The 25,090-nt window shown below is 43.9% G+C and overlaps 2 protein-coding genes and 1 long non-coding RNA gene across 4 annotated transcripts in view; 2 read left to right on the top strand and 1 right to left on the bottom strand.

The window, feature by feature from the left end:
- Positions 1-25,090, top strand: part of LOC128610517 (VPS10 domain-containing receptor SorCS2-like) — a 210,631-nt gene that overhangs the window by 121,175 nt on the left and 64,366 nt on the right. The gene's annotated exons all lie outside the window — the stretch shown is intronic.
- Positions 2,959-5,945, bottom strand: LOC128610518 (uncharacterized). Of its 2 annotated transcripts, none has more exons than XM_053629885.1 (2): positions 5,679-5,945; positions 2,959-5,537 (listed from the first exon to the last, which is right to left on the bottom strand). In XM_053629885.1, the coding sequence occupies exon 2, from the start codon at positions 5,503-5,505 to the stop codon at positions 4,459-4,461; it is 1,047 nt and encodes a 348-aa protein (XP_053485860.1). In that variant the 5' UTR covers positions 5,506-5,537; positions 5,679-5,945; the 3' UTR covers positions 2,959-4,458. The 2 variants fall into 2 exon arrangements, with proteins under 2 accessions (XP_053485860.1, XP_053485859.1); XM_053629884.1 differs by having other exon boundaries at positions 2,959-5,545; positions 5,679-5,944.
- LOC128610519 (uncharacterized) lies at positions 6,054-11,089 on the top strand. The gene is made up of 4 exons (XR_008386361.1): positions 6,054-7,098; positions 7,210-7,283; positions 9,732-9,809; positions 9,945-11,089. It is a non-coding gene; the product is annotated as an uncharacterized LOC128610519 (long non-coding RNA).

The raw sequence follows: 25,090 nt of genomic DNA, 5'->3' as shown, positions 1-25,090 counted from the left end.
GCATGGGAAAGAGAAATGTAAAATTAAAAGGAATCAGGGAAACTAAACAATAACGGTATCACCTCGGGGCAGGGGTGGAGCCGAGGGGGAGGGGTTTCCCTGTTCACTTACGAATGCCCGGCCGTGCGCATTTCATGTTCGCTTTCAAATTAGTGGCTGTTGGGGGGTGGCAATTGCTTGGATGGTGGGTTCTTCCATCCATCCATCCATCTTCTATACCGCTTAATCCTTTTCAGGGTCAGGGGGAAACCTGGAGTCTATCCCAGGGAGCATCGGGAACAAGGCGGGGTACACCCTGGACAGGGTGCCAATCCATTGCAGGGCAGGGTTCATTAGTATTCTTAATGAAAGCACAAGAACTACAAAATGGTACAATGACAAACTCGCTTCTATCAAACACAGAACTTTTGAAACCAAATCTTCCTCCATCGTCTTGTCAGTCAGCTCGCCTCTCTCTCATCATGTGATCTGACTCCTGCTGATCTGTCCTACTGAATTGAGCAGACACATTCAGTTTTTAATTAATTTAGTAGCTTCCATCCTCTATATTACCCATAATGCACCACAAGCACATGGTGCATGGTGAGTGTTTATGATGGTAGACGGGGTTAGGGTGGGTGATTGTTTAAGATGGTAGACGGGGTTAGGGTGGGTGAGTGTTTATGATGGTAGACGGGGTTAGGGTGGGTGGGTGTTTATGGTGTTAGACGGGGTTAGGGTGGGTGAGTGTTTATGATGGTAGACGGGGTTAGGGTGGGTGAGTGTTTATGATGGTAGACGGGGTTAGGGTGGGTGAGTGTTTATGATGGTAGACGGGGTTAGGGTGGGTGAGTGTTTATGGTGTTAGACGGGGTTAAGGTGGGTGGGTGTTTATGATGGTAGACGGGGTTAGGGTGGGTGGGTGTTTATGGTGGTAGACGGGGTTAGGGTGGGTGAGTGTTTATGATGGTAGACGGGGTTAGGGTGGGTGAGTGTTTATGGTGTTAGACGGGGTTAGGGTGGGTGAGTGTTTATGGTGTTAGACGGGGTTAGGGTGGGTGAGTGTTTATGACGGTAGACGGGGTTAGGGTGGGTGAGTGTTTATGACGGTAGACGGGGTTAGGGTGGGTGGGTGTTTATGGTGGTAGACGGGGTTAGGGTGGGTGAGTGTTTATGATGGTAGACGGGGTTAGGGTGGGTGAGTGTTTATGGTGTTAGACGGGGTTAGGGTGGGTGAGTGTTTATGGTGTTAGACGGGGTTAGGGTGGGTGGGTGAGTGTTTATGGTGTTAGACGGGGTTAGGGTGGGTGAGTGTTTATGACGGTAGACGGGGTTAGGGTGGGTGAGTGTTTATGACGGTAGACGGGGTTAGGGTGGGTGGGTGTTTATGATGGTAGACGGGGTTAGGGTGGGTGAGTGTTTATGGTGGTAGACGGGGTTAGGGTGGGTGGGTGTTTATGACGGTAGACAGGGTTAGGGTGGGAGGGTGTTTATGACGGTAGACAGGGTTAGGGTGGGAGGGTGGGTGGGTGGGTGAGTGTTTATGATGGTAGACGGGGTTAGGGTGGGTGGGTGTTTATGATGGTAGACGGGGTTAGGGTGGGTGGGTGTTTATGACGGTAGACAGGGTTAGGGTGGGAGGGTGGGTGGGTGGGTGAGTGTTTATGATGGTAGACGGGGTTAGGGTGGGTGAGTGTTTATGATGGTAGACGGGGTTAGGGTGGGTGGGTGTTTATGACGGTAGACAGGGTTAGGGTGGGAGGGTGGGTGGGTGGGTGAGTGTTTATGATGGTAGACGGGGTTAGGGTGGGTGGGTGTTTATGACGGTAGACAGGGTTAGGGTGGGTGGGTGGGTGGGTGGGTGAGTGTTTATGATGGTAGACGGGGTTAGGGTGGGTGAGTGTTTATGATGGTAGACGGGGTTAGGGTGGGTGGGTGTTTATGACGGTAGACAGGGTTAGGGTGGGAGGGTGGGTGAGTGTTTATGGTGTTAGACGGGGTTAGGGTGGGTGAGTGTTTATGATGGTAGACGGGGTTAGGGTGGGTGAGTGTTTATGATGGTAGACGGGGTTAGGGTGGGTGGGTGAGTGTTTATGGTGTTAGACGGGGTTAGGGTGGGTGAGTGTTTATGGTGTTAGACGGGGTTAGGGTGGGTGAGTGTTTATGACGGTAGACAGGGTTAAGGTGGGTGAGTGTTTATGGTGTTAGACGGGGTTAGGGTGGGTGGGTATTTATGACGGTAGACAGGGTTAGGGTGGGTGAGTGTTTATGGTGTTAGACGGGGTTAGGGTGGGTGGGTGAGTGTTTATGGTGTTAGACGGGGTTAGGGTGGGTGAGTGTTTATGGTGTTAGACGGGGTTAGGGTGGGTGGGTGAGTGTTTATGGTGTTAGACGGGGTTAGGGTGGGTGAGTGTTTATGGTGTTAGACGGGGTTAGGGTGGGTGAGTGTTTATGGTGTTAGACGGGGTTAGGGTGGGTGGGTGTTTATGACGGTAGACGGGGTTAGGGTGGGTTAGTGTTTTTGGTGTTAGACGGGGTTAGGGTGGGTGAGTGTTTATGGTGTTAGACAGGGTTAGGGTGGGTGAGTGTTTTTGGTGTTAGACGGGGTTAGGGTGGGTGAGTGTTTATGACGGTAGACAGGGTTAAGGTGGGTGAGTGTTTATGGTGTTAGACGGGGTTAGGGTGGGTGGGTATTTATGACGGTAGACAGGGTTAGGGTGGGTGAGTGTTTATGGTGTTAGACGGGGTTAGGGTGGGTGGGTGAGTGTTTATGGTGTTAGACGGGGTTAGGGTGGGTGAGTGTTTATGGTGTTAGACGGGGTTAGGGTGGGTGGGTGAGTGTTTATGGTGTTAGACGGGGTTAGGGTGGGTGAGTGTTTATGGTGTTAGACGGGGTTAGGGTGGGTGAGTGTTTATGGTGTTAGACGGGGTTAGGGTGGGTGGGTGTTTATGACGGTAGACGGGGTTAGGGTGGGTTAGTGTTTTTGGTGTTAGACGGGGTTAGGGTGGGTGAGTGTTTATGGTGTTAGACAGGGTTAGGGTGGGTGAGTGTTTATGACGGTAGACAGGGTTAGGGTGGGTGAGTGTTTATAACGGTAGATGGGGTTAGATTTTGTGCTCAGGAAATCCACTCATGCAGCTGCGTAACCCAACTCGGAATAGGAGGAACGTTCCCCACATGATGTAACAGTTAGGATTTAAGCCTGAACCCAGCTCTTAGTCTTTCTTGTGCCGGAGCTCAGTTAGGAAGCCGTAAGAGCGGCTGCTGATGCACGCGGTGCAGTGATGGATTGATCACGCCTGACAGCCCTCCTGTGATTTATCCCTGAAAGACGCTGGCATTCAGAGAACCCAGCTGACTGATAGGATAGGTTCTGCTGTAGATCGGTCACGGCTGGATGGAGTGTCACAGCGGGTTCTGAGACGGATCGGGCGTGACTGCAGCGAGCTGAGGAAACTCTCGGGTGGATTAATCACACGAGGAGCAAGCTGCTGACAGAGCGAGAGAGAGGGGGGTGGAGAGAGAGAGAGAGGGAGGAGGGTAGAGAGAGGGTGGGGGGGGGGGGGTGAGTAGAGAGAGAGGAGATTCCATCACGCTCGACTGAACGTGGTGGAGCTCCGAGATGGATTGATGATGTCGGTGTGGCTGTGATAGTGATCCTGCCTGCTGTGTGTGTAAATTCTTACTGGATGTCCTTAGCCAATAGGAGGAGCATAAATACTTCTTGCAGTTACATTTCTTTCTTTCTTTCATTCTTATCACACCATCTTTTCACATTTGCTTTCTCTTCATTTTCTTTCTCTTCATTTTCTTTTTCTTCCATTTTCTTTTCCTCTTTCTTTTTCTTTTTCTTTCTTTCTCATCATCTTTTCTTTTTTCCTTTTTCTTTCTTTTCCATTTTCTTTCATTTCTTCTTTCTGTCTCTCTTACTTACTTACTTAGTTACTTTCTTTCTTTTAATCTTGCCATCTTTTAATTTTTTCTTTCTCTTCAGTTTCCCCCTCCATTTTCTTTGTTTGCTTCTTTCCTTCTCTTTCTCTCTTCTCACCATCTTCTTCTTTTCTTTCTTTCTTTCTTTCTTTCTTTCTTTCTTTCCTCCCTCCATTTTTACCTCAATTTTTTTCTTTTCTTCTTTACTTCTTACTTTATTTCAATCTCTCCATCTTTTCATTTTTTCTTTTCCTCTCCATTTTCTTTGTTTGTGTCCTTCCTTTTCTTTCTTTCTTTCTTTCTTTCTTTCTTTCTTACCTCCATCTTTTCTTTCTTTCTATGACTCTCACCATCTTTTATTTTTTATTTCTCTCCATTTTTCCACACTTTTTTGTTTGCTTCTTTCTTTCTTCCCACATCTTCTTTTTTCATTTTTCTTTCTTTCTTTCATTTTTCTCTCCATCTCTTTATGTTCTTTATTTTTTGACATCAAGATGACATTAGTGAAACAACCTCCTCAGGGCCTAAACAACAATCTGTCAGAGCTATCAGTCAGCACACACACACACACACACACACACACACACACACACACACACACACACACACACACACACACACACAGCTGATGGCCTTGTCAATTCTGCTGAGTCCTCAAATTGACTGTTTTCTCTTTCAGCCATGATTCTGTCGTTGCTGCATTTTTCTCCCCTGTTGTCGATTCCCTCGTGTGTGTGTGTGTGTGTGTGTGTGTGTGTGTGTGTGTGTGTGTTTAGCTCTGTCTCATTTGCAGTGACAGATTGCTTGTAGCTAGAGTGTATCGAGGTCACACACACTTTGATAACAGTGTTGTGTGTCTCTGTCCCTGTTGGGTTGAAATACAGAGTTGTGTTCACTTGACCTCTCTTTCCTCTCCGTCCCCCTGTCCTCTTGTTCTCTCTGTTCTCTTGTCCTCTCTGTCCTCCCTGTCCTCTTGTTCTCTCTGTTTTCTTGTCCTCTCTGTCCTCCCTGTCCTCTTGTTCTCTCTGTTCTCTTGTCCTCTCTGTCCTCCCTGTCCTCTTGTTCTCTCTGTTCTCTTGTCCTCTCTGTCCTCCCTGTCCTCTTGTTCTCTCTGTTTTCTTGTCCTCTCTGTCCTCTTGTTCTCTCTGTTTTCTTGTCCTCTCTGTCCCCCTGTCCTCTCTGTCCTCCTGCTCTCTCTGTCCTCCCTGTTCTCTTGTCCTCTCTGTCCCTCTGTTCTCTCTGTCCTCTACGTCCTCCTGTCTTCTCTGTCCGCCTGCTCTCTCTGTCCTCTCTGTCCTCTCTGTCCCCCTATCCTCTCTGCCCTCCTGTCTTCTCTGTCCTCTCTGTCCCCCTGTCCTCTCTGCCCTCCTGTCTTCTCTGTCCCCCTGTCCTCTCTGCCCTCCTGTCTTCTCTGTCCTCCTGTTCTCTCTGTCCTCCCGTCCTCTCTGTCCCCCTGTCCTCTTGACCTCTCTGTCATCATTGTCCCCATGCTCTTGTCCTCTCTGTCCTCCTGTCCTCTCTGTCCTCCTGACCTCTCTGTCCTCCTGTCCTCTCTGTCCCCCCATCCTCTCTGTCCTCTCTGTCCTCCTGTCCATTTCCCCCAGCGTGCGGATGTTTACGCTCCACCCTGAAACACTAAATTTGGTTATATTACAATAAGTGTCATGTACTTAGCCAAAAATCTGATACATCATATAGGAGGACCTCGAAGAAAAAAAACAACAACAATATGTAGATATACAGTGTACTATATAATGTATACACTCACCGGCCACTTTAATAAGTACAGTTATCCAATCAGAAAATCATCATCTGTGGCAGTATATGATCATGGAGCACAGAACAGTGCGAAAAGCCAACAAGATAAACATCCAGTGAGCCGCAGTTCTGTGGACGGGAACAGCATGTAGATAACCACTCTGTACAAACGTGGTGAGCAGAAAAGCATCTCAGAACACACAACATGCTGAACACCCTCACTGACCAGGTGAAGATTGAAAAAAATATGTGCTAGCTAGTTACACTTGAATCCTATTAACTAGCTTTGTGTCTGTATCTAACAGTTGCCTAGCAACAGTGTTGTCACAACTGTATTAACCAGGTGAGCGTTATTGTTTGTGTTTGTGTGTTCTTTGTTGAACAGGAAGTTACTGATGGAGTCTCCCTTTTCTCTGCCCTTTTAACCTCTCTTTCACACACACACACACACACACACACACACACACACACACACACACAGTGAGGCCTCTCATTCAGTAACAGGCATTTTTCCTTTTGACTTCTCTGAATTCTAGTCTTTTTTATTTAGTGTGTGTGTGTGTGTGTGTGTGTTCGGTTGTCATGCCACAACTGCTCCTAATTGGCTGTACACACAAACAGAACACAGTTGGGAACACCTTTTTGTCACAGAACACACACACACACACACACACACACACACAATTGCTATACAAAGACAGAACAGACACACTTGTGTGTGTGTGTGTGTGTGTGTGTGTGTGTGTGTGTGTGTCATGCTACTGTTTGCGCTCATTACCGTGTCTGTTCTCCCAGCATGCACTTCTTTCGTGTCCATCTGAAAAATTTTAATGGATACCTCTAAACCAAGGCGTGTGTGTGTGTGTGTGTGTGTGTTCTCCAGTGAAATAACTGGAGAAACCATTTTCTTTGCTCTAAAATTAATAATTGGCATTACAGAAACTTACAAAAAAAGTGCTAAAATTATTGACATGACTAAAGAACATTAAAGAAGAAGCTCTGGTGGTTTTCTGGGATTGGGGGTTTGAACAACCCTGAAATATTTAACACACTGTGTGCAGTAACCACATTGTAGTGATGTTAATAAATCACTAGTGATGTCATCAGTGCAGTTCCTCCTTATTGAACTGCTCAGACATTGAAATACGGTGCCTTAGTTTGTAATTGGCTACTGCTGAGAAACAGGATTAACCAATCACAATCATGCATTATTCCCATTTCTGTTTGAAAGCTATGAGCATAGCTAGCTACACTGTGAGCTCCGCGATATCGAGGTGATGGCTGGTGTTAATATTTAACAGCAGCTTTAATATTTGGTAAATCCTTCCCTGGAGAGAGCGACAGTGCTGAGTGTCTTCCTCTGAGCTTTAACAAGTGCAGAGAATCTTTCAGAAGCTTTCAAGCTGCTTTATATTCATAGGTTTGAGCAGGTGAGTTACACTCTCGAAAAATAATGATCCACATCTCCGCTTTCAGTCTTACTGAACTGTCACATCTCTCTAACTATTTCTCTCTCTCTCTCTCTCAATTGCTCTCTCCAGCTAACTCTCTCCATCGCTGTCCCTCGCCCTCTGTCCTCTCACTGTCCCAGTGGTGGTAGACGGGGTTAGGGTAGGTGAGTGTTTATGATGGTAGACGGGGTTAGGGTAGGTGAGTGTTTATGATGGTAGACGGGGTTAGGGTGGGTGAGTGTTTATGGTTGTAGATGGGGTCAGGGTTGGTGTTTATGATGGTAGACGGGGTTAGGGTGAGTGGGTGTTTATGATGGTAGATGGGGTTAGGGTGGGTGGGTGTTTATGATGGTAGACGGGGTTAGGGTGGGTGGGTGTTTATGATGGTAGACGGGGTTAGGGTGGGTGGGTGTTTATGATGGTAGACGGGGTTAGGGTGGGTGGGTGTTTATGATGGTAGACGGGGTTAGGGTGGGTGAGTGTTTATGATGGTAGACAGGGTTAGGGTGGGTGAGTGTTTATGATGGTAGACGGGGTTAGGGTGGGTGAGTGTTTATGATGGTAGACGGGGTTAGGGTGGGTGGGTGTTTATGATGGTAGACGGGGTTAGGGTGGGTGAGCGTTTATGATGGTAGACGGGGTTAGGGTGGGTGAGCGTTTATGGTGGTAGACGGGGTTAGGGTGGGTGAGCGTTTATGATGGTAGACGGGGTTAGGGTGGGTGAGTGTTTATGATGGTAGATGGGGTCAGGGATGGTGTTTATGATGGTAGACGGGGTTAGGGTGGGTGGGTGTTTATGGTGGTAGACAGGGTTAGGGTGGGTGGGTGTTTATGATGGTAGACGGGGTTAGGGTGGGTGAGTGTTTATGGTGTTAGACGGGGTTAGGGTGGGTGGGTGTTTATGGTGGTAGACGGGGTCAGGGTGGGTGGGTGTTTATGGTGGTAGACGGGGTTAGGGTGGGTGAGTGTTTATGACGGTAGACGGGGTTAGGGTGGGTGAGTGTTTATGACGGTAGACGGGGTTAGGGTGGGTGAGTGTTTATGGTGTTAGACGGGGTTAGGGTGGGTGAGTGTTTATGACGGTAGACGGGGTTAGGGTGGGTGAGTGTTTATGCTGGTAGACGGGGTCAGGGTTGTTGTTTATGACGGTAGACAGGGTTAGGGTGGGTGAGTGTTTATGCTGGTAGACGGGGTCAGGGTTGTTGTTTATGACGGTAGACGGGGTTAGGGTGGGTGAGTGTTTATGACGGTAGACGGGGTTAGGGTGGGTGAGTGTTTATGCTGGTAGACGGGGTCAGGGTTGTTGTTTATGACGGTAGACGGGGTTAGGGTGGGTGAGTGTTTATGCTGGTAGATGGGGTTAGGGTGGGTGAGCGTTTATGATAGTAGACGGGGTTAAGGTGGGTGAGTGTTTATGATGGTAGATGGGGTTAGGGTGGGTGAGCGATTATGGTGGTAGATGGGGTCAGGGTTGGTGTTTATGATGGTAGACGGGGTTAGGGTGGGTGATTGTTTAAGATGGTAGACGGGGTTAGGGTGGGTGATTGTTTAAGATGGTAGACGGGGTTAGGGTGGGTGAGCGTTTATGATGGTAGACGGGGTTAGGGTGGGTGAGCGTTTATGATGGTAGACGGGGTTATGGTGGGTGAGTGTTTATGGTGGTAGACGGGGTTAGGGTGGGTGAGTGTTTATGGTGGTAGACGGGATTAGGGTGGGTGGGTGTTTATGATGGTAGACGGGGTTAGGGTGGGTGAGTGTTTATGGTGGTAGACGGGATTAGGGTGGGTGGGTGTTTATGATGGTAGACGGGATTAGGGTGGGTGGGTGTTTATGATGGTAGACGGGATTAGGGTGGGTGGGTGTTTATGATGGTAGACGGGATTAGGGTGGGTGGGTGTTTATGGTGGTAGACGGGGTTAGGGTGGGTGAGTGTTTATGGTGGTAGACGGGATTAGGGTGGGTGAGTGTTTAAGATGGTAGACGGGGTTAGGGTGGGTGAGTGTTTAAGATGGTAGACGGGGTTAGGGTGGGTGAGTGTTTATGATGGTAGACGGGGTTAGGGTGGGTGAGTGTTTATGATGGTAGACGGGATTAGGGTGGGTGGGTGTTTATGGTGGTAGACGGGGTTAGGGTGGGTGAGTGTTTATGGTGGTAGACGGGATTAGGGTGGGTGAGTGTTTAAGATGGTAGACGGGGTTAGGGTGGGTGAGTGTTTAAGATGGTAGACGGGGTTAGGGTGGGTGAGTGTTTATGGTGGTAGACGGGGTTAGGGTGGGTGGGTGTTTATGATGGTAGACGGGATTAGGGTGGGTGAGTGTTTAAGATGGTAGACGGGGTTAGGGTGGGTGTTTAAGGTGATAGCCGGGTTAGGGTGATGGTGCTCTGGCCTGATTCTGCCCTGCAGCCATTCTTTGGTGTTATTCTTTGGACGTTTAGTATTCTTTTGTAAAATTCGGTATGCAGAACTTCAATTGGATGTTTTTCCCAATTTATAATGTCAGATTTTATAAGTGGTCCCCACACTTCACTGCAATATAATCCAATGACTGATTATACTTCTCTCTTTCTCTCCATCTCTCCCTCTTCTCTCTCTTTCTGTATTGATGTGTCAGAGGCTTTATTCAGCTTGAGGATGAATGAGGACTTTCTGCAAAGTGACATCTCTGCAGCAGATGTCACTTTTACTAATGGTGTGTGTGTGTGTGTGTGTGTGTGTGTGTGTGTGTGTGTGTGTGCATGTTCTCAGATATTGTTCATGTAATTGCAGGATATTTATATTTATATTATATTATATTATATTATATTATATTTGTATTTTTATGTAGATAAAATAAAATAAATAAAGAAAATGGGAAAAGGAAGGTGCGAGAAAGAAGGAATGAAGTATAAATGAAGGGTAAAAGAGAAGAAAGAAAGGTTAAGGAGAAAAAATAAACAATGAGAGAGATAGAGAAAGAGAGAGAGAGATGAGATGCTTCCTGTCACGCTCTGTCATTACAGTGAGTTAAAGGACAGCGTTGTGAGTGTGTTAATTGGGAAGGGTGATACACACTCACTTTAACCCCGTCACACACACTTAACCACGTCTCCCTCCTGTCTGCCTTCATAAACCTCAGCACCCATCCCTCACCACTGTGTGTGTGTGTGTGTGTGTGTGTGTGTGTAATGAAGGTGTTTGCATGTGCACACTTGTGAACAGGTGTTTTCTCTCCATTTCCTTGAAAAGTGTATATATGAATACTAAACTCTGTTTGCATATATTTGCATATGACTGAATATTCAATGAGCTCTTATTTGATCTGTGCTGTATATTCATATCCTGCAGCAGCCTGAAGACTTTACAAACCATTTAAAGTGTGTGTGTGTGTGTGTGTGTGTGAGACCCAAGAGTCAAGAGCCTTGTGTCTGTCTATCTGTCTGTCTTCCTGTCTATCTGCCTTTCTGTCTTTATCCGACTTAATTAAATTGAAATTTAATTGAATGCGTGTCTTGCTCTCTCTCCATGTCTGACCCTCTGTCTGACTGTCTTTCTGTTTGTTTGACTGTCTGTCTATCTGTCTTTCCATCTGCCTGACTGCCTGTTTGTCTTTTTCTGTCTCTCTGTCTGTCTGCATAGCTGTCAATCTCTCTGTCTGTCTCTCTATTTGTCTGTCTCTGTGTCTTTTTTTGACTCTTTCTTTGTCTGACTGTCTATGTGACTGTCAGTCTGTTTGTGTGTCTGTCTGTCTAGATATCTGTCTATATATGTCTGTTTATCTGTCTGTTTAACTGTCAATTTATCACTCTTTCTGTGTCTCTGTGCCTGTCTATCTATCTATCTATCTATCTATCTGTCTATCTGTCTGTCTTTCTGTTTGTCTGTCTGTCTGATTGTTTATCTGTCTGTCTGTCAATCTGTCTGTTTGTCTGTGTGCTTATCTGTCTGTCTGTCAATCTGTCAATCGGTCACTCTGTATCTCTGTGCCTGTCTGTCTGCATGTCTGTCTGTCTGTCTCTCTGCATGTCTGTCTGTCTCTCTGCATGTCTGTCTGTCTCTCTGCATGTCTGTCTGTCTGTCTCTATCAGTTCAGTTAGTTTTACTCAGTTCTGTATAGTGTTATCATGGACACATCAACTCCATCATGACTAATATGAGAGATATAAAAGTTTAGAGTTTGATATTTGCTCTCAGGTCACTCGAGCCCTTATTACACCGTAATAACCCCTGATTCAAAACATGCTGCAGTGTTAGATTTATACTTCACGTTATAATGCAATAAATTTGATATAACCCAGTGTAGAACAGATGTATAACGAGTGGAGAGCAGCGTTCAGTCAGACATCGACACGTACAGAGGACATTTATAAATTCATCTCCAGCTTCTTTTATCTTTTTGTGGATTCTTCATGTGGCTTGTGATGCTCTTTGTCTATTTAAAAAAAAAATCTTTTATGTAAAGCACTTTGAGACTCTGGACTCAGATTGAAACGTGTTAATTAAATAAAGATGATGACTGTTATACAGTAAAGTTATTACATCATGTAATTACACTGTTATTACTCATTATTACTCTATAGTTACAACATTATCATGCTTTAGACGATTAATTCTTACCAAACCTTTTACAGTCTGTTAAACACATTATTATTATTATTATTATTATTATTATTATTATTATTATTACCACCTTTCTCTGTCTCACTCTCTATATATCTTTTTCTCTTTCATTTTCTCTTATTCTTTCTCTATCTCTCATCCTCTCTTTGCCCCATTCTTCACCCTCTGTCTCTTTTTAGCTCTCTCTATTTTTTCTTTCTTCATCTGTCTGGATCTCTGTGTATATTCTCTCTCTCTCTCTCTCTCTCTCTCTCTCTCTCTCTCTCTCTCTCTCTCTCTCTGTGTGTGTGTGTGTGTGTGTGTGTCTATTTTGCTCTGCATCTATCTTTCTCTGTCTTTGTCCTTCCCTCTTTTTCTTTCTATCTTTCTTTCTTTCTATGTCTCTCTCTTGCTTCTCTTGCTCTCTCTGTCTGTCTGTGTTTCATGCTGTGTCTATCTCTCACTCTGTCTCTCTCTTTGTCTCTCTCTCTGAGTGTGTGGGTGTGTGTTAGGGAGTGTAATGTTCCGTATCCCATGCTGAAACACACACAGGGCCTTGTTTCTCATTTCCCCCCTGTGTGTAAAGGTCACACTCTGCTGTTGATCCTCCTGCAGCGCTTCAATTCTTTAATCTCCTCTCATTTATCCATATAAATGCCGGGTGGCAGTGCCTACGCCACCTAAATCCACCCTTTCTGGGGAATCTCTTTTAATCTCCAACCTCTAATGAGGTTTTTTTTTTTTTTTAACTTTTCTAAGTTGTTTCAGGAACAGCGCTTAAGTCACTTTCAGGAAATTCCCTGAGTCAACAAAAAATTACTGGTCAGATTTATAGAAAGCAAGAAAAAAGAATCACCGTCAACTCTCCACCCACAGCTCACAGAGTGTCTGTGTTTTCTACACTTTTCTGGCCACGAGCTTCAGAATTGTAAAGTTTGCAGTCTGATGCCAGCTCGCCACATTTCTGTGCTTTGGTTCTTGTTCTAACAAGAACACTTTTGAACAGCCAGCTTTTTGGAACGTCATGAAGACAACTGCCTCAACTGGCAGCCTAAAAAAACCCAAACAAAAAAACAAAACAGCAGGGCTCCCTACAGAGCAAGTCTTAACAATAATTAAACATCACTTTTAGCCTGTTGTGCAAACGACAAACCCGGGTCAAATACAAACACCCATGAGATTTCTAAGGCCAAAAGGTAAATTCAAAGAGTATTCAAAAAGGTAGGGGTAGTGTGTGTGATAACTGAGGAAGAATTTGGGGGCGCAGGCCCTCTAGTGGTGTGGCAGACACACGTCCCTGATAGATGTGACAGTTATTTGTTTACAGTGCGTAGCTATGTTTCAACTGTGGTCACTTTTATAGGAACTGATAATGAGCAAAATGCCAGAGTCACATCTCCCTGCAGTACTCGACTGGTTTCCCACTGAAGCTAAGCAGGGTTGAGCCTGGTCAGTACCTGGATGGGAGACCCCCTGGGGAAAACTAAGTGGTATTAGTGAGGCCAGCAGGGGGCGCTCACCCTGTGGTCTGTGTGGGGGCCTAATGCCCTAGTATAGTGAAGGGGACACTATACTGTAAAAACAGTAGACCTTAAACTGAGATGCTGACTCTCTGTGGTGATTAAAATTCCCAGGACACTCAAGGTAAAAAAGAGTAAGGGTATAACCCTGGTGTCCTGGTGAAATTCCCCCACTGGCCCTTCTCTATCATGGCCTCCTAATAATCCCTATCTCTGAACTGGTGTGTGGTGGGAGTTCTGGAGCACTATGGCTGCTGTCGCATCATCCCGTGTGGAGGTTACACACTAGTGTTGGTTGAGGAGACCCCCCCCCCCCACACACACACACAATGTAAAGCGCTTTGAGTGTCTAGAAAAGTGCCATAAAAATGTAGCTGGAACTGCAGGAACTGGTGACAATTACTTAGCAATTTATTTGAGTATATGTTCATTAGTTATTAGTACTAAGAAATGTAATTTCCAAACAATAACAATACTATGTGGTAAATTAAGTTACATAACTTTTGTATTTCCCCTGTAAATCTTTTAGCCCATGTCTTCAGTAGCATCTGTAGCCTCTGTGGTCCCTGAGAGCCAATTAAACACACATTACCAGCAATGTCCTGCAAGCTGCAGCGTAGTAACAAAGTATTTTCAGCCTACAACTGTACATTACTAAATAAAAAAAGAGAGTACTTATTTATTTTTTTTGGATAACTTGTGGCCATTTGAGCCATGAGTTTGGAATAATTACTGAAGGGTGAATTAAACTTTTTAGGACCGTCCTTGACTGAACTTACCTTCTGTGTACAGAGAAATGGAAAATAATATAAAAGTAAAAGAAAAAGAGAGGGAGAGAGAGAGAAAGATGACAGTAGAAGATGGATGGAGCAGTAAATAGACAAATGAATCGAGTGTGTTAGGCTCCACTAAGACCCTCTAGCACTCACTAAAGCTCTAACACTCACCAACACAATCTATAGCTCACTCTAACATTTTCCACACACACACACACACACACACACACACACACAGCCCGATTGATGGAGTGTGTGTTACTGAGCGGAGTGTGTGAAATTGCGCAGCGCTCTACAGAGCACTTGTCTGTTGGGCTGAAGTTACAGCAGCTTATCATGATTCTGTGTGACCTGTCAAAACACACCCCAAACACACACACACACACACACACACACAGACCTGCCAGACGTCTAACAGCGCTTCTGCCCCTTACACACCTTGTTATGAATAATTCATATGCAGCTGTCATGACAGCAGCCATGCAAACATAAACATGCACACACACACACACACACACACACACACATACACATTGATAGGGCAGAGTGTGTGTGTTGACAGTGAATAAGACAGCGCCAGTGAGATGTGAACACACAGCTTCCATAGCACAGGTGGTCAAGCTATCAGTTTTTTGTGTCCTTTGCATGTTTGTGTGTGTGTATGTGTGTGTATGAGAGAGTGAGTGAAAGAGTGTGTGAGTGTACCAAAGTACCACATGCTGATGCTAATTGGTTTATTTCTGTTATTATTTTTCTATTAATGTCATGACCGAAACCCTTTCCAATACATTACATCATGACCGAAACCCCTTTCAATACATTACCTCATGACCGAAACCCCTTTCAATACATTACCTCATGACTGAAATGCTTTCCAATACATTACCTCATGACCGAAACCCCTTCCAATACATTACCTCATGACCGAAACCCCTTCCAATACATTACCTCATGACCGAAACCCCTTCCAATACATTACATCATGACCGAAACCCCTTTCAATACATTACCTCATGACCGGAAACGCCTTTCAGTACATTACCTCATGACCGAAACCCCTTTCAATACATTACCTCATGACCGGAAACGCCTTTCAGTACATTACCTCATGACCGAAACCCCTTCCAATACATTACATCCTGACCGAAACCCCTTCCAATACATTACATCATGACCAAAACCCATTTCAATACATCACCTCTTGACCGGAAACGCCTTTCAGTACATTACCTCATGACCGAAACCCCTTTCAATACATTACATCATGACCGAAACCCCTTTCAATACATTACCTCATGACTGAAACCCTTTCCAATACATTACATCATGACCGAAACCCCTTCCAATACATTACTTCATGACCGAAACCCCTTCCAATACATTACCTCATGACCGAAACCCCTTCCAATACATTACCTCATGACCGAAACCCCTTCCAATACATTACCTCATGACCGAAACCCCTTTCAATACATTACCTCATGACCGAAACCCCTTCCAATACATTACCTCATGACCGAAACCCCTTCCAATACATTACCTCATGACCGAAACCCCTTCCAATACATTACCTCATGACCGAAACCCCTTTCAATACATTACCTCATGACCGAAACCCCTTTCAATGCATTACCTCATGACCGAAACCCCTTCCAATACATTACCTCATGACCGAAACCCCTTCCAATACATTACCTCATGACCGAAACCCCTTTCAATACATTACATCATGACCGGAAACGCCTTTCAGTACATTACCTCATGACCGAAACCCCTTTCAATACATTACATCATGACCGAAACCCCTTTCAATACATTACCTCATGACCGAAACCCTTTCCAATACATTACATCATGACCGAAACCCCTTCCAATACATTACCTCATGACCGAAACCCCTTCCAATACATTACCTCATGACCGAAACCCCTTCCAATACATTACATCATGACCGAAACCCCTTTCAATACATTACCTCATGACCGGAAACGCCTTTCAGTACATTACCTCATGACCGAAACCCCTTTCAATACATTACATCATGACCGAAACCCCTTTCAATACATTACCTCATGACCGAAACCCTTTCCAATACATTACATCATGACCGAAACCCCTTTCAATACATTACCTCATGACCGAAACCCCTTTCAATACATTACCTCATGACTGAAATGCTTTCCAATACATTACCTCATGACCGAAACCCCTTTCAATACATTACCTCATGACCAAAATGCTTTCCAATACATTACCTCATGACCGAAACCCCTTCTAATACATTACGTTATCACCAAAACCCTTTCCAATACATTACGTCATGACCGAAACCCTTTCCAATACATTACGTCATTACCAAAACCCCTTTCCAATACATTACCTCATGACCAAAACCCTTTCCAATACATTATGTCATGACCAAAACCTTTTCCAATGCATTATGTCATGACCGAAACCCCTACCAATACATTGTCATTACCAAAACCCTTTCCAATACATCATGACCAAAACCCTTTCCAGTACATTACATCATGACCGAAACCCCTTCCAATACATTACATCATGACCAAAACCCTTTCCAATACATTACGTCATGACCAAAACCTTTTCCAATACTTTATGTCATGACCGAAACCCCTTCCAATACATTACGTTATTACCAAAACACTTTCCAATACATTACATCATGACCAAAACCCTTTCCAATACATTACGTCATGACCGAAACCCCTACCAATACATTACGTCATGACCAAAACCTTTTCCAATACATTACTTCATGGCCAAAACCCCTTCCGATACATTACGTCATGACCAAAACCTTTTCCAATACTTTATGTCATGACCGAAACCCCTTCCAATACATTACCTCATAACCGACACCCTTCCAGTCCCTTAAATCATGACCAAAACCCCTTCCAATGCATTAATTCATGACCAAAACACCTTCCAATGCATTAATTCATGACCATAACACCTTCCAATACATTATCTCAGAAAGAGACAGTGAAAAGCTTTTTAATTCACATTTTCCTTATTAGCATAATGTACATTCATGTCTACACTCTTTTATTCATTTATTCACATTGTGACCCAAGTTCATTTTGTTTCAAGTTCATTTTGTCTCTTTTGGGAATCTCTTGCTGTAGCTACAGGGAACATTTAGCACACAGAAACATCTTTTTTCTATATTGTTTCCTCTTTGTACGCATCTCTTTTTCTCTGTAAGTCACCCACGGCGTGGTCAGTATTTTCACGTGGAATTTATATCATTGCATTATTGTCTGTTATTTTGCAATTAAGTAAATCATTGTGTCATAAACAAAACCTTCTCCAACACCTCTCCCAGGATCCGAGAGTGAGAGAAAGTTCCGCATGTAAAAAAAAAAAAGAGGAAAGAATTAGAGAAAAGAAAAAGGAAAAGAACAGAATTACAGTGAAGCTAAAAGAGCGAGAGAGGTATTTAAAGAAAGCTGCAGTTTAGTCAGTGTATTACTTTAACAGTCGTCCTGACTGCAGCCGTTAGTCGTGTTATAATCTGTAATCACCATTAGCCATAATCGCGGCCCCGCTTTCTCGTGTGCACATGGAAAATCAAGGCGGCACTAATCATTACACCCTGGAGAGGAAGTGGTCAGATCTTAATTAGGACTGAGGTCAATTAGGAGATAATAAATTGCAATGTGTCAGAAGAGCATGTGAAGGTGATTTCTCGAACACTACAGAATGACTGTGCTTCATGTGTTAAACTCTAATGAACACTGGCACAAATCCCGGGAATATGAGCCACGGGAGGTGAGCTTCTGACCGCACACTGCTTCCCTCAAGCTCTACACAGCACTGTCACGACATATTTATGTAGCGTTCATTTCAAAGACACTTCAATCCAAAGCGACTTAGACATGAGGCAGAATCCAGTCCAACCTAGGGTTCAGCTTCAGCGTTACAGGTCTTACTGATGGACTAACAGTTGCACTATGGCAGAGCTGGGACTTTAAATGGTCTATGTTAGTAAGAAAAAAGTTCAAGTCTTTAAAGTCTTTGAGTCTCTTCTGTGCCATTAAGAATCTTACAGAATACAGTCTTACAGATTTCTTAATAATTTTGGAATTATTTGGTGTAGAGATGTACCAAAACATAACATCATAATCGGAAGGTCGGAGGTTCAAACCCCGGTGCTTGAGCAAGGCTGTTAACCCTCTCTACTCCAGGGGTGCCGAATCATGGCTGACCCTGAGCTCTGACTCCAACTTCCTGGCATGCTGGGGTATGTGAAGAACAGAATTTCACTGTGCTGTGACCAATGACGACTCATTATCATTATCATAACCAAAATATTTTCATAATCAAAACCCTTCATAATATGTTACATTATCCTCAAAACCTCACATCATAAATAAAAATATTACATCATAAACAAGACCCCTCCCAAAACATTAGATCATAACTAAAACCCCTCCAAACACATCACGTCATAACCACAACCTCTCATCATCCATTACATTATAATCAAAACTAAAAATATTACATCGTAACCAATATCCCCTCCCAATACATTACATATTAAGCAAAACATTACATCATAAGCAAAAATATTGGGTGTGTTCGATTTCGGCTGCGGCTGGATGTAACCGATCGGAGAGAGTTGCCGCTTGCAGTCAAGGGGAGGAGTTGAAAACGGAGCCGTCAAGTCAGACACTTTCTGCTTCCTGCAGTGACTCTCACGTGGTGCTTGATTTCTTTATCGCAGATGAAGAGGATTAGATGTAATATTTCTCAGATAAACAGTCGTCTGAATTTGACATGTAGCAACCAGAAACACAAATACAGTTCCTGTATGTACAAGAAGAAAGTTCAACATAAGCCTGTACTGTATTATTTAAAAACCAATAAAGTGGGGTCTATGTTATTTTATCTGTTTTATTTTGATAAACATGACACAACATAACACTTAAGATGACATGAAAAGGGTTTTTACTGTTTATAAAAACACGGATTTGTGAGCCTTAGCGGAACTGAAGGTGTCGGAATAAACATGAAATAGCTCGTGTAGCTGCTCTGGAGAAGCTGCGCTCGCTGAGGGAGCCGGATGCTCTTGTATCGCTGTCGCAGTACTTTGATGCCATACGTCACAGTGACGTGGTGTCGGCGCCGTTTCAAGTCGGACAAAAATTCTAACCAGCATGCACTGCTTCAAGTCATCGCTCTGCGCAGCATCGCATGAAGTCGAACACAGCTACTATATCATAAACAAAACCACATGACCAAAAAAACAACAACATTACAACATGACCAAACATTAAATCACACCCAAAATATTGTCATATCCCAAACCCCTCCCAAAACATTATACAATAACCAAAATATTACCTCATAACCAAAACTTCTTCCAAAACATTACATCATAACATTCTTTGGCATAGAGACTTTGTGTTTTGTCTCAGAGATCCGTGGTTTAACGAAGAAAAAAAAATGATATCAAATGTGTTTTTTTTTTTTTTTTTTTTTGTTATGTTGTTTGGATTATAAACCAGCGCTCCACAAAGCGTTTGCATTTTTTATTTATTTGTTTTGATTTTCAAGGCCCACAACTTTCAAACAAGACCACTGTTTTGTTATTCAATTCCTACACCAATCCTAAACCAAGTCTGCTCATTCTGCAGCAAGATTATGTCCATCGCCAACCTGTCCGTGAAACAAAATGGCATATACATGAACAGATGGCTATTTTAAATGACTGAGATATTCAAAATGGGCAAAAACAGACATAAATCTCTTCAAGATAGTATTGGATTCTTTACAATAACAATGCCAATGCTAATACTACAACAATGACTATTACAGTTGTAATCAAAATCATTCAACCCCCATTGCAAATCAGGTTTATGCTTGAGCTGCTACACATGAAATACCTGAACTGGGTAGGGGCAGAAAATACATGAAATACTGGGTAGGGGCAGAAAAAGGAAGCATTTCCAAGTATTTCATATATTTTCTGCCCCTTGCCAGTTCAGGTATTTCATGTGTTCCAGCTCAAGTACACCTGGTACAACTAATGAAGCCCTTGATTAGTTGCATCAGATGTGCTTGAGACAACACCTGTTTTGCATATTTGTGCTGTTGTGAGGGATTCTATTCAGGGGGTTGAAACTGGAGAAATCATTATAAGTTGCGTTTTCAGTTGAATTTGTGGAAACCACTTGAAGCATTCATTGTGTTGAACTATTTCAATTGCTTTTTTTATGATTTGTTCAGTGCAAACAGCTGAACGTCTGTAAATTTTGACGATAAACCTGATTTGCAGTGGGGGTTGAATAATGTTGATTGCAATTGTATACTGTAGTATGAGGTGTCTACAGGGTGAGATCGAGAGCCATCCTGGTAATCTTGAGAGAGCTTCTGTTCAGAGATAATTAGAGGATTTAATCATATTGCCTGAATTTGGCAGAAACTCTCATATTATGATGCACATTCGCAGTGCCTTTAGCTGCTAATTGCTCATTTGAAGCCTCACGAGTCCTTCATATATTTTTCGTAAGCGATCAGAAAATGAAGCACTACTAAACTGTGACCGCTCTGACTTTGCTCATGCTGGAGTTACATGTTTTACTCCTACATTTTGTGCCACAAAGGTCAACATTTATTCATATATCATATAGTGTTTATACAGAGGTTATAAACTGAAGTATTGCGTAGTCTGTAATGTCTGTCTTCATTCACAGTAAGATAGAGGAGAGAATGGGAATGAAAGTTAATGAAACACAGAGAAACTGTGAGAGAAAGTGGAAAGAAAGTGAGAAATTGCCTCATTCTCACCATATGGACCCCAGGTTGGGCATCATATTGAAGAACACACTGAGTTCAGGCAGAAAGAATGTTTTGTTAAAGATTTCACTGTGTTTTTTTTTTTTTTGCTTCTCTGTGAGCTATGATGCAACAGAGTTTAACAAGCCCCTGTGGAAATGATTCACGCTGACTAGCTTTCACACCTAACATGCCACTAACAACTTCACTTTCAGGTAAATTATTTTTGTCAGCACTATGAATAGACAGGAGAATGAAGGATCTGTTGTTGCTATTATGGTAAACACATCTGTTGCTTTGTCTGTGTGTTGCTTCGCATTGAATTTGTTGTTTCATTTAGAACTATTTAAATATTCTGAAGACTCTCTAACTGTTTCTATCTTCAAGCATGTCTAAGTCCCTGTATCCAGAATAGTGCCCTACTCGCTATTCTAAAAAACCACAAAAGCAGGTACAGTGGAATATGGTTGAATATCAATTTGTGTGTAAAAACACATGTGCACTTGTTAACATCCACCAACAATGTGCAAGCTGATTTACTAACAGGATCAACAGAGGATTGTACCTTTCAAATAAGCTGTTTTTTTGTTTTCCCTTTCAAACTCAACGTTGTGTGAGCTTCACGCTGTGGGAGGCACCCCCGTGCGCAATTGGTATCTGAAGTCTGTGTAAAATTACACATATTTATAGGCCTGCCATGGTCAGGTGACGTCAAATCATGACTATAATATGGTGCCTGTAAACCAAGTTATCAGCTATTTTGTTTTCAGCAAAGCCACATTTCGGGTGTCTGTGTGAACATGCCTAAAACTCTTCACTGCTCTGTATTTAAAAAAAAAAAAATATATATATATATATATATATATATATATATGTATATATATATATATATATATATATATATATATATATATATATATATATGTGTGTACATGGCAGTATGGGAGTGGCAGCAGCCCTCAAGGGGGCTAACTGCACTCATTGTAAATTCTTCTCAATGACACAGCTCCACTCCCGGTTCTCTCGCTTCTCAGTCAAATCAAGATAGGTTTCGGAACTTCAGCACTTTGAGCCGGCCGCTGTTGAGGCAGGCAGGGAGCTCAGATCCTGTGGGTCCCGTATGGATCTAATCGGGGATCTCTCACTCTTCTCGAGTCTCCGCTTCCAGGTTTTGGAGCTAGCAAAGCGACTCTCCTTCTGGTATGGAGAGTTAACCCACCCTCTCTGACTCTGAGGAGCGAGAGGGGGGAGCCAGTGAGAAGGAAAGCTCTCCCTCTCACGCCGCAGAAAACTACAATGTTCCCGGAAGTGCACCATGAAGTGTCACACTTCTGGGAAAAGCTGTGTTTATAACCCTGCAACGTCAGATTATTCTGCAATCATGGAGGATAAACAGTACGGCTATTTTGCTATGCCAAAGGTGGAGGAGGCACTTGCGGCTACCTCTCTCCATCAACAGCAGCAAAATCAGGGGGCTGGCTTTGCCATCCAGGCCATGTAAGACCACCTCAGCATTGGTTGGTGAAACCTATGCAGCAGTGGGTCCTGCTTGTGAGTCTCGGCATACAATGGCAGTGTTGCTGGCCAACCAGGCAGACCTGCTGAATTTTGAGGGAGGCACAGAATGTGAGTGTGGTGGCCTTCCTTCACCCTGCAGAAAGCCAGGGGGACCGTGTGGCCACTGTCACAGAATGATAGTAGGCCCGATTTAAAGATGATAATCAGTGACAAAAAGGCAAAAAGAAGTGATCTGCAGGGACCGTGGAGGGAGGTATCAGGGGATAAGAGGCTGTTAGGGCAGTTAGCCCTCAGTATTTCTGTAGGGCCCCTAGTCAATGTCATCGCAAGTTTCAGTTTTCTCTGGTCAGTGAGCTGTCACAGGCAACAAAGATCTAGTGCTTTCCCTCTAGCAAAATGTGGAAAGTTAACATGACTAAGGACCAACTGGCTGCGTGGAAACTACTGCCAAATGTATCTCCATGTGTTCTAGAGAAAAAGGTACCGGGTCCAGTTCATAGCTCAGTCTCCCCCCCGCCGTTTCAGAGGTGTGCTCACCACAGTAGTCAGCACAATGCAGAGCCCGATGTTAGCCCAGGAGGTAAGATCTCTTTTGGACAAAGGGGCCATAGAACATAAGGGAGTGAGGTTTTTACAGCCGTTATTTCCTGGTCCACAGAAAAGATTGGAGTATGTGGCCAATTTTAGATCTGCGTCATCTGAACCATACTCTTCGGACATACATGTTCAGGATGTTGACGTTCAAACTTATCATTACCCTTACCATTGGGCCCATTGCACATGAGACCATTCAGTAGTTGCTGAAAGCCTGGGGTTTCATCCCTGAGAGTTATCAGTGTCACGTGGCGATGCCTACATATTCTGAGAATTTGGAGTTGTCCCTGGTTTCTAGCTCCGGTTCACTTTCTAGAGGCGGCTCTTATTGCAAGATGATAATGTCAGATGCCTCCCTCACGGGCTCTGGAGCAGCCCTCATTTAGAGTGGCATATAAATCACCTAGAAATGTGGGCCATACCTCTAGCACTGAAATTATTGCCCGCTTCGTGCCCGCTGTTCAGGCAGGCTCAGCTTATTCTTCTCTGGTGGAGGGGAAGTTTTGTCAGTGAGTGCAATGTACATTCCGGGCAAATGGAATGTGGGGGCAGACATCCTCCCAAAGAGGGGCTGAGGCCTGGGGATTGGAGGCTCCATCCACAAGTAGGTGAGATCATATGGTGGAGATTCGGCCAAGCGGAATTGGACGTGTTCACCTCCAAGGTGATGTGATCACATTGCCGCACCATAGAAAAAAGGTCAGGGCTGGATGCCAAGGTACACTTGTGACCAAGGTCACGTCTGTACTCCTTTCCCCTCAACGCTCTGCTCCCAAAGGTGCTACCGAGAGTTCACCATGACCGTGCTATGTCTGCTGCTAGTAGCACCTCAATGGTCAGCTCCAATTTGGTTCTCGGAGATAATATCTTTGCTGGACGGTACTTCCTGGGATATATTGTCTCAAGCCAGAGGATTGATTTTTCACCCTCGGCTGCAACTATGGAAACTATGAGTCTGGCCTCTGAGGGGCACCAGCTCATAGATTCCAGTCTCTGAACCGAGGTTGTAGAGGCCATGTCAAATGCTAGAGCAGCATCCATTAGAAAATTGTATGCATTCAAGTAGCACCATATTTTATTCTGGTGTGAGGAATGTCAGTGAGACCCAGTAAACTGTGCTATGGCTACAGTCCTGTTGTTACAGGTACTTTTCTCAGCAATGTTGGCTCCTTCTACAATTAGGGTCTACGTGGCTGCCGTTTTGGCCAGCCACGCCCCTATTGATGGAGCCTCTGTGGTCATCCCCTCAGTATGATGGAGTGGGTATACTCTTTCCCACAGCGTGAGGCTCACGCAACGTTGAGTCCCCTTTGAAAGGGAATGTCTGGGTTAACCCTATTCCCTGAGAAGGGAATGAGATGCTGCGTAGCTTTTTCATACTGGGGTATGCCTGTGAATCAAGCCTTTGCTTCAGACAAAGAGAAGCTGATGATGTGGTTTACAGTCACCGTTTTATAGTCACGCGACATGAGAACTGCCATGGCAGGCCTATACATAGGCATGATTTTACACAGAATCCAGATACCAGTCACACACAAGAGCATGTCTCAGGGAACATGGTTACATACATAACCCAGATGTTTTGCCTAATGAATTTGGAAATTATACCTTGTTCATATACATTTATCATAAAGTTTTCCTTGTCTTTCTGCCTTTACTCTTCCTTATGCTTGAGTTTCTAGTTCAGTTTATTCTTCCGTGAGTCTATTTGATGACTGAACTTGCAACGACTACCACAAACATTTAGCACCACAAAACTATCATGCACACATTGTTTCCTCTGGAGACTTTGCACATGAAATAAGTAACACAATTATTCTTTGTAAATCACTCCTGTGTGTGTGTGTATGTGTGTGTGTGTGTGTGTGTGTGTGTGTGTGTACAATTCAACACTTGTTATTTTGGATCATATAGCATTTTCATATATGAGTTCTTTTCTGGTCTCAGGGCTGTTGGAGCCCCACGTTTGGTACGTTTGGAAAAGTGTGTAGTGTGAAAGCTGTTTTTAAGCCAGGAAGCACTCCAGTGATCTAATCCCAGGATCTCCTTGAGCTGGTGGTCTGGGGTTTGCTTGAAAAGAACCTCTGCATGGTTGAGGTGTGGAAGCTAGTTTCCTGATGTTGAGAAAAGGCTTATTATGGCTACTGATGTATAAAACCAGACTTGCATAGAAACGCAGCACT

The sequence above is a fragment of the Ictalurus furcatus genome, chromosome 7 (genome assembly GCF_023375685.1).
Source record: "Ictalurus furcatus strain D&B chromosome 7, Billie_1.0, whole genome shotgun sequence".
Lineage (NCBI taxonomy): Eukaryota > Metazoa > Chordata > Actinopteri > Siluriformes > Ictaluridae > Ictalurus > Ictalurus furcatus.
The sequence above is the reverse complement of the archived record's forward strand: the minus strand, read 5'-3'. Positions and strand labels throughout refer to the sequence as shown.